The sequence below is a fragment of the Neodiprion fabricii genome, chromosome 6, assembly GCF_021155785.1.
Source record: "Neodiprion fabricii isolate iyNeoFabr1 chromosome 6, iyNeoFabr1.1, whole genome shotgun sequence".
In the NCBI taxonomy this organism is placed as follows: domain Eukaryota; kingdom Metazoa; phylum Arthropoda; class Insecta; order Hymenoptera; family Diprionidae; genus Neodiprion; species Neodiprion fabricii.
The window spans coordinates 16,314,765-16,335,418 of record NC_060244.1 but is presented as its reverse complement, the minus strand read 5'-3'; the positions used below and the strand labels follow the sequence as shown (position 1 = coordinate 16,335,418).

Sequence of the window (20,654 nt, the reverse complement as noted above, 5' to 3'; positions counted from 1 at the left end):
TTACCTTCGTGTATGTGTAACTCGGGGTTACACGCCGATCGGCGGAATTACCACGACGGCTAATACGTAAGAAATTGAATCCCGATGCAGGATCGAGGAGATCAGGAGAGCCCAATCTTGTAGTTGAACGAATTCACTTTCGATGCTTGAGAGATGGTTTATTGTGTATCGAAGCATTGAAACGGAAATAAGATATTCAGAGGGACCCGGTATTGTTTGGTAATTACAGTTTAGTATCACTTATCGTACGTGTTTTGTGCGGTCGATTACAAATGCATACGCGTAATCGGGTCGGCTATTAAAGTCGATGATTTTCAGGACTCTGGCACGTCCGAGTCTCTCTGGCTGTAATTGCTGGCATTGTTATCGTAATATGATGTCGAAAGGCATGGTGGTTTAACAGTCTAGAAATCTATCTATAACGCGCAGTCGTCACGTGGCGGTAATCTCTTGAAATCGTGTCGCTCTGGGGGTCCCCGCATATGTTACGAGGGTTTCTGTTGGGCAAAATAAGGTTGGTTGCTCAAAAATTGATACTTTTTATTATTTCTCGTTACGATATAGTCTTGTGTACATTGAGTGTTACAAAATTATTGTATTCATCAACTGCCAAGATCTTTTTCAAATTAAGATAAGGATGATTCGTTTCGAATCGCTTCAAAAATGGTCAAAGATCGACTTCACTCTACGATGACTCATTTTGTTCTGACGAATAATTTCTAAAAACTAACCGAAGTCTTTTCTTTTCCAGTTGTCAATTCAACGTCGCCATTTGTTGATCATAATAATAGCGGATGCAATATTGTAAAAACAAATATTAACGGTGAGAACGTGAAATAAGGCGCTTCAGCGACTTTATAAAAAATCTAACATTTAAATAGATTTTCGCAGTTCATTGACGTAATAATTTGATAAGAATTCAATTTGCTGCGTCGCGATAAGATTAATGAAAACTACCGATTTTCAAGTAATCAACCCGCTCAACGATTACTTTTCAACATTAACAGCGAAAAATTAACGAGAGTCTACTGTGGATTATTAATGAGACTTATGACGCCAATGTCTCCCCCATCACTCTGGCTAACCCAGCATGCCATACGTAATAATATGCGCGCGGTGCATGCAAATATTCGTTGCCCTCCGAATGAGATTGCACGATGAATACATACGTTATACACGGAAAAAAAAATTCTGTTCGGCGAGCTGTATTCTACAGCTCCAGTAACTATACGCACTCTACGGTCTATCTTGTAGTTACAGCAACTATATATTAGTCAGCTCTGATAGCTGCAAGTTGTTCAGCTCTCACAGCTGAATGGTTTTGCTCTAAGAGCTGTAAGTTGCGCTGTGCTCTGGTGCGTTGACATATTTCATAACCTTCAAATTTCATGAGTATGATTTAAATACAGTTGATAGATAATTGTTTAAATAGTCCATTCAAATATGTAAATGACACTGAATGAATAATGATAATAATGATGAAAAATAATACTAATAGCAATATAATTGTACTACTTAATAATAAGCGCTGTGAGCGGAGCCGAAAAATTCTGGTCTAGCTCTTCGAACGAAGCTGTTTAGCTGAGAGAGCTGAACAACGTACAGCTATGACAGCTGACTAACACTCAGTTATGGGCTATTCCGCGTCAACCGGATCAGTCATCTCTCAGATATTTTTTTAATTTGGCATGTGGATTGTGTAAGGGGAGTTAGATTTTTGTGCCAAAGCGCGAATCTCATAATGCAAAATTCGATTTTTTATTAACAATAACAAATTAGACTCCCATTTTTTTCAAAAATTCATAACTTCGGCAACAAATTAGATACAATTTTTTTTTTTTTTTCGAATTACGCGAAAAGCTCCATAGAATTTAAAAAAAAATACGAAATGGTAAAAAAAAGTTGTTATCAATTGTTTATTTAACAATTAATTTTTCAAAGATTTTTAAAACAGTGACCGACACGATCAAAAAATTTTTTTAAAATTCTGACATGTTCCTTGAACTGTACTACAACCTGTGAATTAATTCCAGAGGGGTGTTTTTCTTCGTTTTCGAGTAAAAAATCATTAAAGGTGTCGATGCGCATGAAATTGCGGCGCGTCGAGTCTCTACGTAATGGCGGGCGGCCGGTTGCCGTCCACCGCTACCCCGCGGCGGCGTCGCGGCGTTATTTTAGAGTCATTTTCACGATGTAGGACATGATTGAAAAATCTGAAAAAAATACTGTACCTTCACAAGGCCTGCTCAAAGCGATAAGTGAAGTTTCAAGAATGTGTTTTTCACCGTTTTTTTATTACAGAGATTCGAAATTTGGTGGTGCGTAACTGTTATTTTGAATCTCTGTAATAAAAAAACGGTGAAAAACACATTCTTGAAACTTCACTTATCGCTTTGAGCAGGCCTTGTGAAGGTACAGTATTTTTTTCAGATTTTTCAATCATGTCCTACATCGTGAAAATGACTCTAAAATAACGCCGCGACGCCGCCGCGGGGTAGCGGTGGACGGCAACCGGCCGCCCGCCATTACGTAGAGACTCGACGCGCCGCAATTTCATGCGCATCGACACCTTTAATGATTTTTTACTCGAAAACGAAGAAAAACACCCCTCTGGAATTAATTCACAGGTTGTAGTACAGTTCAAGGAACATGTCAGAATTTTAAAAAAATTTTTTGATCGTGTCGGTCACTGTTTTAAAAATCTTTGAAAAATTAATTGTTAAATAAACAATTGATAACAACTTTTTTTTACCATTTCGTATTTTTTTTTAAATTCTATGGAGCTTTCCGCGTAATTCGAAAAAAAAAAAAATTGTATCTAATTTGTTGCCGAAGTTATGAATTTTTGAAAAAAATGGGAGTCTAATTTGTTATTGTTAATAAAAAATCGAATTTTGCATTATGAGATTCGCGCTTTGGCACAAAAATCTAACTCCCCTTACACAATCCACATGCCAAATTAAAAAAATATCTGAGAGATGACTGATCCGGTTGACGCGGAATAGCCCTTATACGAACCATGCAATGCTCTTCCAATAACAGAACGTTTAGTTCGACGAACTGTTTACAAGTAACTATCCAATATTTAGTTCCACGAGCTGAATTTTTTTTTCCGTGTACATTTATACACACACAGTTACACGCTAGCTTGAGACTTTTCACGAGTGTTTGTCTGTACGATCTTTTCTCCACTTCTGATCACCAGATTAATACAATGCTAATATTATTATTCTTAATTTACAGTACTACGAGATGTCCTACGGATTGAACGTCGAAATGCACAAACAGGTGAGATATGTCTACAAATTTTTACACACCTGCGACACACGTTGCAAGACGGATTTTATTCTATACTCGTTAAAAAATTTCAATTATTTTTCTCACGGCTTACCTGCTACATGTCTTTTATTTTGGTATTGAAAATTCCTTGGTAAACAATCGAGCCACGAGAGAAGAAAATATATACGTATACACATGGTTGTAATATATTTAAATAAGCAAATGTGTATAACGAGGTGGGTTTTAGATAGGTATACAAATATACTGTTGAAAATATTGGGGTCTAACCGCGAGACATCGAGACGGACGAACGATGATCTGTCGCGTACAGTTTGGCTTTTTCGTCGACGACGTCGTCGTCGTGTCTACATATATATTTTAATCGAGTACCACTCAAAACTTCCAAGCACGTTTCGCTCGGGTCTGTATACATAACCATATATATAGTATCACGATCCGCGTTTCTGTTTAAAGAATCTTACGAGCTCAAGATCGTATGGGACGAGTGAAACTTGGGAAAAACGCTGTGACAAAATACTGACCGTAAAATAATTGTTTGTTATCCACTTTGGTCGATTTTACCGGGGAATTGATTATTGATTTTTGACGCGTGATTTGAATCTCGACGAAGATAAATTCTAACGTTTAATAATGCGAAACGCCATTGCAGGTGTACACATACCTGTGATATTATACCTACAAGGAAAGTCAGCTGTAAAGAATTCGGATACTTCGAGTAAAGAAAGTTGGAGACTCGTTCAATGCATGCGTATTAGACACTAATAATTAGGAGGACGTGAAACAATTTTATTCTACTCTGAAGAACATTTACATCGTTTTCAGATCAAAAGATACGGGCTACAGTGTTGAAGTCTTTTAGGCTTGTAAAGGTTTAGTGCAGAGAAAAAATCATCATTTTTTTCTAATCAGAAATCTGGCAGTATTTTGTTAGATACTGCAAATATGAAATTAGGATAAAGATACGTAGAAGAAGAAAGGTATGATTTTGAGAATGACGATTGAGATCTGGAAAGAAATTCGTAGCTCAAGACTCTGTGTTGTGTATAGAAATTACAATTTCCATTGGAAGGATGCTTTTGGCGAATTTAATGTCAGAGGTAAAATATTCGAATAGCCTTGAAAATCCCAGAGAATTAGGAACCTCTTTCCTTCTATTTCGGTGAAATAAAGAAGTACATATGTATGCGCCTGTATAAGAATAAGAAAGGGCAAAGAAGGGAAAGAAAGCAAGGTATATAGAGGTGTGCGGGGTAGCGAATGCAAACGTAACCATGGCGATGGTGGTTGGGTCGGGCGAAAGGTAACGTCATTTCATCTTCTCAGCCAACACTTGGCCAACTTCACCGGGAAAAGCCAATGGGGCTTAATTCTAAATAAAAAGACGGGATCAGGGTGGTAAGGAGAGGGCTGGCGCAACTCGCGCGTCTCTTTTCCGGATTAAGGCGAATTATCCCTCCGGGAGTCGTAGGCATTGAATAAATATGTAAACAAGCTAATAATATGCAAATAAGACAGCGGGATCTTTAATTGGATAAAACGCTAAAACAAAAAAAAAAAAAAAAAAAAAAAAAACGGAAGAGAAAACAACCGAAAAAACAGGAAAATTAAGGAAAGACACAGAAGTTCTCGGCCGAATGAAAATCTTGGACGAGCTTACGAGTATATGTAATACAGTCTAATGTTTCGTGTGTGACGCTGCAGAGGAGGTGTGTTAGTGAAATTATGCTTGGCACGATTCGAGAACGAGTGGCGTGTATGTTACACGTATCGAGAGGCAACGGTGAAACTCAGCTGGCTGATTGCGAGTGTGACCGACTACGCATGCGCAAAACAAGGCAATATTTACGTGCGCAAGGCAGGATCGCCAACTTAGTCGAAATTGGAAATCAGACGTCGAACTCTCCCTTGTCAAGTGGCGAGTTGAAATTACGTTTTTGCGATGAATCGTAGCAGTAGTTAGTCGGCAGTCAGTTGACAATCAAAGTTTAGCAAACCTTCACGGATTAAGACATTGACTATTTGAGATTTGTTTAAGTTAAAAAAAAGTCGCGTTGGACGGCCGAAGCTCGAAGTGGCTAGCCTGCATGAAAACCCGACAAAGTTCGCGCATGTGCAACAGAACCCTGGATCTGTATCATCGTTTCGTCTCGGTCGGTATATTGTACAGTCGACGCAGCTTAAGATCGAATTGAAATTCACGGTACGAAAGACGAAACTCTGACGTTGGCATGAGAACGAGACTGAAATAAAAGAAATTCACCTAGAGAAGGAGAAGGGGAGAAAAAGAAACGAGAAAGTAAAAATTGCTTTCACAAAGGGGCAGGATCCGAAGTGCACAGGTTAATTTGAATATAGACGACCATCCGGGGCCGTTATATTCATTTTGGAGACTTCTCTTCCTTCGCCGCCCTCCCGGGATGGATATACGGCAGTTTGGAAGCTTTTCCCTGATCCTGCGGAGCCGTCGACGCTTTGAGATTTAGAATTTCCACTTGAGACTCGAGTAAGCTTCTCGGATATGGATTGGCAGCTATGGAGGCGGAGGCGAAGAGAGACACGGTTTGGGGACGTACTATCCTCTGCACATATTGCATTCTCGGCTATACGGATGATCGCGAGCACCCACCTTCTTTTCTTTGCCCTTCTTTCGATCCGCCATCCCGCATATAATACCGCTCCATACTCATTTCCGCGAAATTATGTCACCGACACCTACCCATTGCGGTATGACGCTCTTTTGCCTCACCGTCTGAACGTAGCTAGGTTACTCGGCGTTTTTTTTTTTTTTTGCTCATTTTGAAATCATAGCGCCATCGTCGTCACCTTGAACGGGTTACGTTATGTACGAAACGTCGACTTTTCATTGTTTTCTAACCTAACTTAACCTTGAAGCAGTCGTTACAGAAATGTTTTTGAAAAAAAAGAATCACGCTTTTAGAAATGTCGAAGTACAGAAAAAAAGGTTGAATAAACCAAATCTGCTCGTCAATTATGGCGAAAGATGTGTTTTTTTTTTGATTCAATTAAACATTATTCCACATCAGGAAGTAAAATGTTGTTCTGAATCAAACTTTTTGTCGAATCAAATTCAAGCCATTTCTCTGAAACAAAAAGCTTTTCTTTTCTGCCATATCTGGCAAAGTATAGAAATCCTTGCTCCGGTTGTACATGAAATTCATGACAATTAAGATCGATAGCGTCACGTTTTGTGAAGAAAAAGCATGTTTTACGTAAGAAAATCTCCGTCTGCGCCATACGTATATTCACGAACATAAGTTTTCGTCGATGGTAAATGGATGCATTCACATACGTGTATTACATATATAAACGTACGCGAAAGGACAAAACGCAGGGTGCGTAACTGATTGAAATATTCGAGGCAAAGGTTGTGGATGGTGGAAGGAAAGAGTGGCGTAGTGTCGGGTACCGCCTTTCGCGGGTGCGAGAGGAAAAATAAAAGAGCGGTTAAACACAATAATTTGGACCCCGAAGGAGGAGCGCGCCGCGTTCTGGTTCCCTGGAGCAAATTATAGGAGGGACAGGAGGAGGGGTTTGGGGGCCTTTCATTTCTCGTCCCCTGTTCCTCGTTCCACCTTCTCTTCCTTTTTCGTTATCCGTTTTTCGTTACGCGCCTCGGTACTGAAGAGGAGGAGAAAGTCAAGGGGATAAATAGCCAAACCTCTCCGCCCTCTCTAATTCTCGCAGCTCTCGCTCTCGCCTCATCCGTTATCCACCCCTTTTTCTCTCTCTTTTCTCTTTTCCGTCCCCTCGACCGACGTGCTACGAATAATTCCCATGCTTATTGAATATTTAGCAGCCGTTGCCAACCCGTTATTTCATTTTTTTCTTCTCCCTTCTATTCTTCTTCTTTTATTTCTGCTTTTCTCCGACCGGATACGGGATTCAAATCGTAAATCGGACCGCGTGTCTGATAATACCGAGATACACTGCGACGAGCTGCGTCTACGTTTTTTATCACTGGCGATGAGAGAAGGCGCACATACCTATCTGTATACATAGTAACTATGTGCTATATAGCTGTATAACTATGTAATATATATTCAGATATTTTTCCTTCAGCTTTGTCGCACCGTCAAATCGATCTTCACCAGTTTGCAGCCTTAAAATTGCTAATTAAACGTTGAAATACACATTTATGTATACTCAATACATGTATACACCTTCGATTCTTCTATTAATCTTGTATAGATCGTGAGCCAAAAATCTGGACTCGTTATCACGGTGTGTACAGAGTCGTTTTGTAAAGTACATTTATGAATCCACTCTGCTTTTTAATTTTCGGTTTATTATTCCATAATTATTTCTGAATCTCTCTCGGAAACATGTAAAAGTTAATTAAAATGGAACCGTCAATCAAACATACTTCAGTTTTGATTTTATACTTTTTACTTCACTCACAATAATTGATGATTTTGTTATGAGAAAGTCGACGAAAAGAATACAAAGCGACAGTGTAGCAAATTTGTTTCACTGGTGAAGGTAAAGATGTTGATAATAATTGAAGAAATTACCGTACTTTGCATGCGTGTTTTGTTCAATTTTTTAATTATTATATAACTCTTGGCGACTGATTCGCGAAGACCTGAAATTCCGGCGCACTCGCGTTCCGTTTAAGGACGAATTTAACCCGTAGATCTTGCCGAAGGCTGTAAATTAAATCCAGTCATTTGTAAATTAAATCACGTCCAATGAAAGAATGAAAAGGAAAAAAAGTGATGTACAAATGAATGAATGAAAAGATTGAAATGTTCGTGCGGGAAGTTAGTTCCGTCAGACTTTTTACGCACTGTAATTTTTGCTTTCTTTTTATCGTGTACTCGTTACCGAAGTACAAAGCACCGACCTCTCCGCGCTTCGAAACACTTCATAATTATAAATTCATCGCTTAATTTCTGTTCACCGAGTAAGCAATAACGATGTGTTTCATACGGTAGATGAACGGGTTTGATCCATAAATTAGATAACTCCAGAAGCTACAGGTATATTTAAGAATGGCAGTCTCGCGGTTTGTCCAGTATGCACGGAGAGGAAAACTTTTAGGGTTGACCAGGCATATTTCATATCGATATCGAACACGTATACAATGTGATTGGTGGCATATAGTTAAAAACGGCAACTCGTATGGCAGACTCAAGCCGACAGAATATTTTTAAAATTGTACTAGAGCCGTGGTTCTTTCAGACAACATGGTATTGCTATCGTACCCACACGTTATGTTTGGTACGGTTACAGAACCTATACTTAGGCCATGAGTATGGTTATAGTATTGCCAAGGTAAGTATGCAACGTGTTCATCGTCAGTGACAGTTAGAATTTTGCAGATGGTTTGTTTGAAGAATAAAAAATTAAATGAGAAACAAAAAATAATGCGCTACATTGTAAAATAGTAGATTAACGACTTGTTTTATTATCGACATGTTAGGAAGAGTAGGGTAAAATTATTATTCCTTACTAATCCCTCAAAGCACGCAATGGGGAGCGCTCTGACAAGGGTTTATGTGTAACCGTTGCTACGTAATGCAGTTGGATTTTATTGGCACGTTGCTATTTATATTTCACCAAATATCGGTACATAGTTACAAGTTCAGGTTATGATAGTGGACACAGAATTTCTGAGATATTCATGCGAAATCTTTTGAAATTGGTATGATTAGAGAGGCAGAAAAAAATGAGAGACCATTTTACAATTAGAGCTGAAATCATGGTACAAAATATAAAAGAACAAACCTCATGGATCGGATGACGGCATGATGATTTAGTCATGTTGGCATAAAATGGCTCATTTATTTGATTCGGAGGTTCATACACGTCAATAAATACCTGTACACAAATAACAGCGATAAAATTGCGTTTACTCTATAAGGTGTCGTTCGTATAGTAGTATATCAACGTTTCAGCACTACGTACGTATGTATATTATACACCGTTTTACGCACGCGAGGTGCCGCGTCGATAATAATCGAACGATTCGAGACAGCAGAAATTTGTATACCATGTATATACGCAGTATATGAGGTATTCCACGTTAAAGAATTGACCGTGAAATTTGTTATTTTGATCACACAGTTTTCGGGTGATGCTATCACATCTGAAAATCCTAAAAAAAATTATTTTTCCTTTTTTGAATTCTTTATTGTTGGTTTTTTAGCATGTTGGCCATTGGTCCGGGAAAACCTCCCAAGTCAAGGTACTCGAAAAATAGTCGAGGAAGTGAGAAAAAAGTCGGAGAATTTTGTGGTGGTGTGAAAAGAAAGAGAACAGAGCTTGCCCTACGAAGAGGCAATATTTTGAGAATAAATTTTCTCATTTCATCATTTAATAGATCACAAACTATTTTTAAATACCGATTGATTCCGAAGTTTATTTATTCGTTATTCGAATTGCCACTAGTGGTTTGGATTATAATTAGGAAAAAGTTATAACTCGGTTAGAAAATTTGATCGACTATTTTTAATAACCATCGTAATAGTTTTTGAATTTTTAAATTAATCCTAAAAATAACCCAATTTATTGTCAAAAATTGAAAATAAAAGTATTCCGTTTTCAATTTGAAAACTCTTGCATATATTTCAGAGCGTCAGAACGAGTTTTACTTTTTATGACCTATGGCGATGAGGAAAAAACATTCATTTGGGTGGAAGATGAATTTTTTGAATTTCAACGAATATCTACATTTTTAGACCTTTTGGATCCAAACAGGTACTTGTAAAAATATCGGTTTCTCTTATCGGTCTGTCCGACAGACTCCCGACACGATCGCTGAAACAGCTGACAACGAATGTAAATTTATATTTGGAATTCACACGACTCGCTATTCAAATGATGAGCATGAAAAATTTGGCAATGTACCGTTTCACTGAACGTATGCTTTTGTTCAAAAAAAAAAAAAAAAAACATTCACAATCTCAATTTCCGACACATTCCCGCAATGAATTATAAATGAATTGGTTTGTGAAGTAATGAAGAATACCGAAAAAAATACTATCTTTGTGGCTTGATTCTTTTTATTTCAATGGATATTCTATTTTTAAACTAATTTTACGGGATACAGCTCGGAATGTATTATAGTAATAATCACACCTAATCGAGACAGTTGACCTCACAAGCTACTGACTGTTTCAATTTCGGCAGTTTCGACCTCGTAACTGAGTACATAACCCCAAAATAACATCTCTCGATATATATTCTTATCCAATTTACCGTTAAAAGAGGTAAAAATAGAAAGAAAAAAAAATGTGTAGAAAGAAAACATACTCCTACTCTGAAATTCAAGCTAGAGTCTTCAAATTGGAACCTAAATATTTCCATTTACCGTCTTAAAAGTATCAATTGGTTAGTTTTTTAGACTACGATAAAAACAGGCTATAGATTTAATTTTTTTGTTTTCTTTCAATCGTTTGGAGGATTGTCACGTGTTGTATTGTCAGAGAAAAAAATGTTTGTTAAAAAATTAAAATATTGAGTTGGCATGGAATACCCCATACGTACCTATAGCGCATGGTCTGCTATTCGCATCCATATTGTATGTATGTATATTTATTCGACGCGCGACTCCTCCTCCCCCCCTCGGCTTATAGCTGATTATTCATTATTATATTATTGGCATTCGGTCGAGCGTGTCGCGTGCGCGCATAAATGTTTGGGGAACCGGGAGCCGTGTCCTAGTTGTGTACATATGTGGTATCGTCCGGTGGCAGCTACTGAATGCGTGTGTAAATACCCACTATGTATAGTCAAACATCGGACGGCGGCCCTGAGCGGCAATGTGCGGGTTGGTATTCGGACCTTTGCCTGTCGGCCGACGCGTCGGTGTTCAATCCGGGGTGCAGCTCTGCACCGGATCAAAAAAAAAAAAAAAAACCATTTCCCTTTCAATTTTGTTGTTTTATTCATTTATTTAGTTTTTTTTCCTTTTTTTTTTTATCCGTTTCCGAATAGGAGGTTCGGAAATCAGAGAACTTTGGTGCGGTTTTTGATTTTTTGACGTTTGATTTTTTTTTTTTTTTGCTTCTTTTCAGTTCTCGATTCGGAAAATCTGATAGTATGTATTGAACATACGTACGTACGTACATAGGTAGGTTTATATTGTGTTATATTATATTTATGCGACGCATGCGGTAGGTAACCGATTAATTAGCGCGGTAGATGTTGGCAGTATAAATGCAAAATATCTCCTAACGTGGAGTGATCCAATTCGTTTTGTTCTCTCGTTTTACGCCACGTTTTATATTTATCGTTAGTCATATTGTATATTCGTAGTCGCAGCGTTTGGTTTATAAAATTATTGAGGAAATTGTCGTGGCTAATCTTGTAAATTATTGATTTTCTTGGCTAACTTTCTAGTCTAACACAACGCGTTCTTATACCTGTAATATTCATCGATGGTTCGAAATTGAAAAAAATTTGCGAAAAATCAGAGAATATCGCATCAAAGATATCTTCATCAAATCTGGCTTCGAATTTCATTCGTTGAACCTTCGCATAATTGTCCAAGAATCCTAATTCGTATTTCGAATTTCTTTTCGTCACTGTGAAAAATAGTACAAAGTACGGTGCACAGGTTCTCTATAACGTGTACAGCAAAAAAAAAAAAAAAAATTCTACACGTTAAAAATCATGAGAACTTGACAAAATTAGTTTAAAAAATTTGCCGACAGTTAAATAATACATAGTATAACGATTCTGCAGGGCCTTGATATGTCACACGATGACAATAAAGAGAAAAAGAGAAAATGGTTGGGGCAATGAGAGAACGCGAAAGGGATATATCCTCGTCAAGTGGGCTTCATGAATATATCCGCTGCAGAGTCGCGCAGGTTGGTTGGTCGGTAAAGGGTTGTCGCAGGATTGGGGATTATATATTTTTATTTTCACCCGATTCGGCCCCCCCTCCCCTCTCCGCGCCATTTTCCCCTGTTCATTTTTCTTTGCTTTTGTACTCTCAGTTTTTTTTTTTTTTTTTTCCATCATCAGTTTTTACTCTGTCTGCACTCGGCTCTGCGCCGCAGCGTCCGATCGACGATGAGCGTCCCGACGGTGCGGCTGCTTGCGTCGGGATGTTGGCAAAGAGGGTGGAAAGGGACGGGGACTAAACGTACGATCCGAATAAAAAACAGAGGAGAAAAAAATTCGCTATCGGAAAAATCTAGCGGTGCAGCAGGCTGCTGCTGCTGTACCGCGGGTAACGCATTGCCTCTGTGGCAGGGAGACCCCCGGGCCGACCTGGATGGCGGCCATGGTCGTCGACCTGCTGTGGTACATGCCGGATTAAAAACAGAGGAACAAAAATCCCCTACCTCCCCGCCCTCAATTCAGCGTAAATATGTACAAAACGCTGGCGGGTCAACACCGGACGTTTCCTATATATGCATCCAGTTTGATGGTTATCATCACTTTGCTTATATTCTTGGCGTGTGCGTTGCGTTCGTTCATCGGCCGTTGATTCCACGGGATTCTGCGTTACGTACGAAATCGAAAAGTCTAGAAGACTAATATAATTCAGGTAAATATCGGAACTTTATACACGTACGTATGTATGTCGTTGAACGGTTGTACAATCCAAACAGTTCAGCACATCCCGGTTCCGCCCGATAATATTTTCAAATGCTTCTTCGGGTAAAACTATTGGACATAGATGTATGCTTTATGGGACATTTTTTAGGACTCGTTAAGAGCTTAAACACTCTGGCATAACTTTCCTCTATCTGTAAGAGTTTAGCCAGCATTCGCACGAGCGTTTGAATCTTGTTCCGCTTTGACTTGTGAATATCGTTATGTCTTCAAAACTATTGTTCTGGTTGTAACAAAATAAAGTCTGTAAAAAAAAATAATGAAAATCGGATCAGTAATTCGAAGTTATTTGCAAACTTACGGATAGACGGACAACGAGACGTTGACATACCAATGCTCAAATCTAGGTATACATTTAATTAGCTATAAGAATTCCGTTTCAAACGTCGCGTCTACGCAACAAAGGTTTACAAGGAAAATTCATTCTCCACTTGAATTACTGAATACTTTGTGATTGGGCAAATTATCTTACCTCGTAGAGACTGCACAGCAATTCCTTAAATCTTATAGTTCTAAATAGCTGAAATGACAAGGACTTAGCGCATTTGTTGGTGTGTGCTCGCCGATTTTGATGTAAAATAATAACCAGCGTGTTAATAATGTGACCGATAGTGTTTAAAAAAATATAATGCGTCGTACGAATGCGACATCGGTGGACGGTTGGGGTACCAGGATCAGCTTCGAACGTCCACGTATCATATATATTCACGTATACTTTCAGATAAGGTTTAAAACGAAGTCTAAAGCCATTTCCCTGCGGGAAACCGGGTATTACATCTATAGGTGCCATACACGCCGCACGTATATGTGTATTGGCAAGAAAGCGAAGCTGAGCTGCATTACACTAACATCCCGGGACATAATCGTCCAGGCAACATCCAGCATGGCTTCTCCCGTGTATTTCCGGAGGGACTCGAGCCTCCGACAGCGAGTTCAGCTCTCTTCGCTCTCCCATCCCCATCGTCGTCGCGGCGCAGCATTGGCGACTAGCAGTAACAGTGAGGCAGTAATACCGCCAGTAGCACCACCGATAGTAACACTAGCGTGGCCGACAAGACACGGCGTACTAACCGGCAAAGGTATAAGCTAAGGTAGCTACTACTGCAATGGTAGTTCAGTTTTATCACTTTTATGACTTTTATGAGTTTCGCCCCTCGGGAGTTTCTAACCCTGGGTCGTCGGAGATGGCTTATCGTTCTTCTTAATACGCTCCCTCCCTCATCCTCCCTCATCCGGCGCTTTCATCCCACTCCCGGACACTCGGGCGTCTCTTCATCCACAGGATCTCCGCACACCTCGACGTCGCGAGCGCTCATGGGTGTAGTCGCTATTTTATTTATGCCTGGGCGGTGTTAGCGTTATGTGCGGGGGCGAGGGTGTCACTGGAAACGGAGCTCTACGAGGGTTGGGCGCCAGCCGTCGTTAAGAGCCAGCCGCGTCGTTGCCGATGATGGCGGTCAGGAGCGTAGGTACCGCAGGTTCCCCGTTTATATACCTTTTACCAACGCCGTAGGATCGTCTACCCTTGATTATTACCGTCGCATTATATACATATATATATAATTCGCGAATTCGCCACCCAAAAGTTTTCTCGTGATTATCCATCCACCTGCAGTAGTGCGTTTTCGGATAGCGGTCGAACTTCAGCACTAGAATTAGGTAACGATTGACTATCATTTTAACCTGGGTATGAGTAGAAATGGAAGCACACGTAACACTGCATTAAGTTTGAGATGTTTGAGATAGGATTTCCACCGAAGTCATTTTTTCTGTTAGACACATAGCAACAAAGCCCCTTTGACGCTGTAATTTATAGAATATTCAATAAATCGCACCTAGATATCGCACTGATAATGAGAATCAATCATTGACAGATTTATTCTCTTTTTTTATTTCACATAGAAGAAAGTGAAAATCGATTCCGCAGTTAGAAAATGAAATTTAATTTATGGTTAATTGGAATGGAATAACTTCGATTGATTGCTGTACTAAGACGTTAAGATTAATGTGTCAGATGCGGGAAGATTGGTGACAAATTGTACAATCGGTGCAGGTTGTGGTGGTTTGATCGCTAATTTTGTCCAAGGTTTATTGCAATGACGTTAAGTAGACGTCTGTTCTTCAAGGAAGGATATAAAGAAATTGACAATAATTAATTGCTCCAAGCAGAGAACGGGAAACAAGAAAGAATTATACGTGTTAAGATCACGTTCACAATGGGATCGGTATCTGGCTCAGCGCCGTCTGAAATCTCCGAATGTTACAGACAAAAAAAAAAAAAAAAAAAAACCAAGTAGAAGGGTGGGAAAAAACTCAATATCGTTAAAAATCCAACAAAACAGTGCCGAATCTGTTTCGAGAAACGTCTTACGATGTTTGTACACATAAATACCACACGTTACGTGATAACGGTTAACGTCTGTGAATTGTGTTTGCGTGACAAAGCGATTCTTAAAACAAAGAATACGCAACATCGTAAAGTTGTATAGTAATTACCCCGCAGCGATGAGCGCGTAGTTAGGTATTTACGTAATGATAATAAACCTGCAATTCCGCAGAGCAAGAAACTAATTAAGGCAAGAGGAAAGAACCCCGCAGTCCCACGAAAGAGGAGGAGACGGTATATAATAATGTCCCACGCGTCCCATAACGACCTCCTATACGCTGCGGAGAGCGGTGCAATTATATTTGTAAATTATCAAAATTTGTCATCGCGTTATCGCGACGGTCGGCAGTCACGATCCCGGAGTCACCGTGTTCCAGAAATACGAGGCATTTCACGAGGATACGGAAGCGCGAATGTATGCGAGCACTTACACACAGTTGCGTGCTCGGATGGCTATATATTACTATATATATATGTATTACATATATATTACGGCTCTGCAATATCGCCAGAGCTTCGCCCCAAACCCGCGTTTGCCGGGGTGAATGAGATCAGGGCGTCAACGTTTTAACGAGGGCAGCACCCCTCGAGGGGGACCGACACTAATTTGTGTTTTGTGGTATTTCAACTCGGCACTCTTCCGCACCGAGTGCCGGGGTGTCGTAGCCGCTGGGGTCTGTACCGTCGGTAAAGTAGGGGAGGTTTTCAACCCCCCGCACCACCGCAACTCGCCACTTAACTCCTCGGCGTCGTTTCTCACCGAGGGGTTGCGGGGAGCCGCCGGCCTTGTTCTTGCGCGGTGAGATCTCGCTCTCGCCAGGTACTTGTCGCGTCCGGGTTTCAAAACTCTCAATCTAACTCCTCCCCGGAGACGCGATCTCCGCGAGGGTTACTCGAGGCAGTCGAAATTCATCTCTGCCTTCCCACCACCGCCCCACACTTCGAGTTTCAAGTTAGTATAGGTTGTTCCGCACGAAACTTATTTCACAATATCCTTGGGCGCGAACCCTCTGTTCTGGATTCGTCATCCTTTTCCGACGGGAAATTGATCAATTCGTCTATTGTGTAAGGGGGAAAAACTGCTGTGTTCGGCGACGGGGCTAGACCTTATTCTATACCTATTGATATCGAAAGGAATCCGTTGTTTTTTCGGATGCTCTTGTATGGATCGTGTCACCCTTTGTGACCCGACTGAAAAGTAAAAAATTAGAGACAACCCTATCGTGAAACTTGCTAAATTGATATTTTCAGAAGAAAAGTACATTTTTTTTTACACACTTTTTACACTATATACACACTGCTGGGAGAGTTTTGTTGATGTAAATTTCATTCAAGTACATACTGATGAAAATTTCAAATTTGACGCATTCCTTGCGGTATAGATGAGCCTGAATTAAATTTTTGAAACAGACACTTTGTTATTACGGATATAATTTTTCAACAATTGTTATCAACGTTTTATAGTCTCGAAATTTTTTATGCTGATCTGAGATATCCGCAATCCGGTCTTCATGTATCGCGTTATTGGGTACCGACGTGTAAATAAAGGAGTGTGATAACGTCATTAGGCTTTATTAACAATAATAATTGTAATCGTTAAACCAGGGTGGGGAAAGCGACCGTAAGAGAATCCTCGGGTGAGATATCTGCCTGGTACACAGGTCTCAGAGGAGCGAACAGAACACCCATGCAATCGAGGCGGGCCACGAAGCTCGGAGAGTGAGCTAAATAGGAAGCCAGCCAATTGGTCCGCTGGCATCACGCTTAGCCCCAGGCACCTATATCTGACCATGCACATTGCGCCCGACCGGCCCGTCGTACACGGACCACATTGTAGCCAGGTTGGTTCGCTAATGTTTAGCGCAATCAACGATAATGGCGGTCTACGGCACGTTTAATCAAGGCAGTAGCCCGCGCTCTGGCTTGTGGCTTCGGGTCGGTCTGGGTGCGGCGGTGCCGGTGGCTGTCCCGAATGGGTTGCCAGCAGAGCGTCGAAGAACCCCGAGGTGGTATGCAGAGGGTTCAGCGGTTAGCGTTGCCCGGTGACCGCAGCTCGGTCCGCGAACTGACCGTGCGGGAGTCCGACCCGTGACCTTATCTCCGTTGCGGTGAAACTTCGGCTAGCCCCACGGGGCTGCCTGCCGCTCCACCTTCGAGGTACCCTACGTCCCTCTTTCAGCTCTCGTATCCACTGATGACCGCGGTTATTGGCTGCTACCGGCTTAGCGCTGGGCCGTCGCTCGGCCAGCCCGGCTGCACGCGCTTAGTATCCTCCAGTGGCGATGACTTGCCCAGAGCAAATGCAGGGATGGGGTGAGACGGGATCGGATGAAATGGGACGGGATGGATGAAGGGGAGATGCTGCTGCTGGCTCTGCGCCCGAGGAGGGATCGGGATGGAAGAATTATTTGTTTCGTGCTGAGACGGATGAGCCTTGCGAGAAGAGGGGAACATCCCCAGGGAAATTTGTGGGGCGGTAAGGGATACTACCGTGGAGCTGAACGATCGAGAGGGAACCGAGCGAGCGAATGAGCGAACGAGCCTCTTTGATATCTCGTTTCACAAAGCTTTATCGGTGACGCTTTTGCGTCCTTTAAACGCGTTGCAGAGGCTTTCCGACGCCACCTAAAGAAATAGAGACCCTGGAGCCTCTTTTCTCTCCTGTGATTTTCGTTTTGCTCAAGCCTCCCGAATCCCCTAAACCAGAGAACAAGATACGACTCCGCGAACCACGTGACAGACCGGGCTTCAGAGATTGTCTAGAAATTCTTTTCTTTTCACTTTCTTACACGGGATTGAATTCCGGATCAGAACCTTTACGTGCACGTCTTTGGATCAGAGGAAGAGTTTGTCGACGAACAAATTACATACCTAAGTGACGCCAGATGTTTGCATAAGACATGATAAACGTTGGAAATGTAACACACGAGCTTAAAATCTTGCGAAGAATTAGTGAATTTAAATTTGCTGCAAAAAGAGAAAGATCCAAGTAAAGAAATGAATGCGATGTACCGGTAATTGGGATTATTCCGGAAACTGAACTTTTAGTGCAATCGATGTTTGCTCATCACAGTTATAAATGCTGAAACACAACGTCGAACAATCTTTATGTTGATGCGGTTATAATGACAAAGTTTCACTCAGTTTTGACAACAGCGATATTACTAAGAAAATCAAGTTAAATCGGTCTAATCTCACAGGGTAGACGAGGTTTGAAGTTCATGTTACATATACGGTAACGGAGAACTGGGGGAATTAGATTTACCCCTCAGTCACTCTAAAACTATTTTCCTCAAAGGTTCCTCAAAGCCTACTCTTCTGGTCGGTTCGAAAGGAAAGTACCTAGACTAACTCACCCCCAATTTAGAGTCCACATGGCTTCTGTTTATTCAAGGGTGGTTGACGGATTTTCAACCCAAGTTGAGCGTATGCAGCCATTGGAAACCTCTAAAGCGACCTATTTTTCAAGGACAGTATACCTTCTCGTCATTCCCGAAATCGTATCAAATTAATACTTTCCAAACATCCTCCTCTTATTGCCTGTTAGTGTCCTATATATTGCAAGTGACGGGGCTCCTAGTATAAATATTCGGGACACTTGACACCACGGGAACGTATACTCAAGGATATACAAAGAGTCCAGTTGCTTGGCCTATAGGTGTAACCATGACGTAAACCAGGAGCCAGTGCCCTGCAATCCACCCTGTCGCGTGAGGGCAGCACTTCAGCAATAAGCGAAATCTGGGACGTATCGTGACTAGGCGATGCTCTACCCTAGTTATATTACCATCCTAAGTCGCCACATTGAATCTATAATCTATATTCATACTAGTAAACACTTTTCACTCGATAAGCGAGTTCTCACAATGTACAAAATATAATACGAACGTACTTGACGTCAATAGGACACGAGTATTGTGTGTACGTGCATGCATAAATACGTAGAGATATAGCTATCAGTGGTGAAGAGGCGGTGGTGACGTCGGCGACGGGGTCTCGGTTCTAGAATCTGGGGGAGTGGAAGTCCTCACTCGAAGTGAGATCGGAGTGCTGACGCGGCACTCCGCGACTCAAACATCCAAACAGCCCGATCTTTCGCCGCCTGTCAGCTCGCTTCTCCATCGGCCCACTTCCCTCCCTTCGCCTCGGTCCTCAAGGACCACTTATATCCAACCCTGCAGGCTGTCCGCGAGCACAACGCTAGTAATGGCAGCACTAGAAGGTAGTAGTGTTCGACCCGGGCTCGAGTAGTCCACTCAAACCCAACCGACTTCGAATTGATTGCGAGGCCTGCTTATCATCATCGCCATTATCGCCGACCCCAGGAAGACGCCGACTGACCCTGTGTGCACGGATGCGAAGCACGCGGTTAGCAAGCGAAACGGCTCACCGACGCCGCACCAATGTGATTCACCATCCTCCATAACACTTGGATTAATTATACAAGGGCTCAATAACATCCGCGTAAACCGCGCCGTCGCGACGCCAGCTTTGTACCCAGTGCATAATTCTCATCCTCGTCCTCGGCTCCGCTGGCGGTAGAATGCGAAACCCGCTACATCTGTCAGTATCTCCGACTCTCTTTTCGCTGCAAATATACCGTCTCCCATAGTTACTCGACAGCTCTGGCTGTCCCCCGGGTATTTCATCGTGTACACTTCGGTGTGTTCTTGCCGCGACGGAGCGCTGACGCCTGTGATATCCGCTTGATAGTAGATGTCTGTCTGTCTATCTGTCTGCCTGTGTGTGCGCACACACTGCGGTACAGGCGTGGGATATTTGTATCCACGGTAGAGTGCGCTTGTCGGCGCGCATCATCTTTTACTGCTAATTTCCATGCGGTTATCCTCTACAATGTCTAAGATATATAATACCTGCTTGGATCTCCTACCAGTACAAGTACTGGATCTGTAACTTCGTGGTTTGAGTTCGAATTTGACTCGACACTTCGTGAATGTATAACGTAGCTTCGTACCTACAGACATACTTGGTCGCAATCTTGCAGTTTGTCATCCTGAAGTTAATGGAAAGTGAATCGAAAATACTCGTGAAATGGTTGATTTTTTATCTCAGATTTGATACTTTAGGAAAGCTGGGTTCTCCGAAGGCAGTGTGTTTGAATTCTTCAGCCATCGAATCCATTAACCCTCAGATGCTTATGACGACGACAGTATACAGGGGAGTGATTTTCTATCAGCTGGATAACAAATCACTGGTTACGTGTATGTCAGATATGTATAAACGCTGTAGCTCGGACGAGGTTCGAAGAATTATTGTGGATCATTGGTTGAGTTGCAGGTGCAACGTCTTTCAGAGTTATTTAACCGTTCGTCAAGCTTCGCGGTTTGATGGGCAAACCAGTTCGTCATTCCGTTTC

The 20,654-nt window shown here is 41.5% G+C and overlaps 2 protein-coding genes across 7 annotated transcripts in view; one reads left to right on the top strand and one right to left on the bottom strand.

Annotated features, from left to right (window-relative positions):
- LOC124184990 (fasciculation and elongation protein zeta-2-like) overlaps positions 1–20,654 on the bottom strand; it is a 467,596-nt gene that overhangs the window by 394,777 nt on the left and 52,165 nt on the right. The gene's annotated exons all lie outside the window — the stretch shown is intronic.
- LOC124184913 (protein groucho-like) overlaps positions 1–20,654 on the top strand; it is a 134,896-nt gene that overhangs the window by 81,414 nt on the left and 32,828 nt on the right. For all 6 annotated transcript variants that reach the window (XM_046575126.1, XM_046575125.1, XM_046575124.1 and 3 more), the window contains one exon: positions 3,244–3,288. In XM_046575126.1, the coding sequence (XP_046431082.1) occupies positions 3,253–3,288 (36 nt within the window). In that variant the 5' untranslated portion in view covers positions 3,244–3,252. The remainder of the gene's footprint in view (positions 1–3,243; positions 3,289–20,654) is intronic.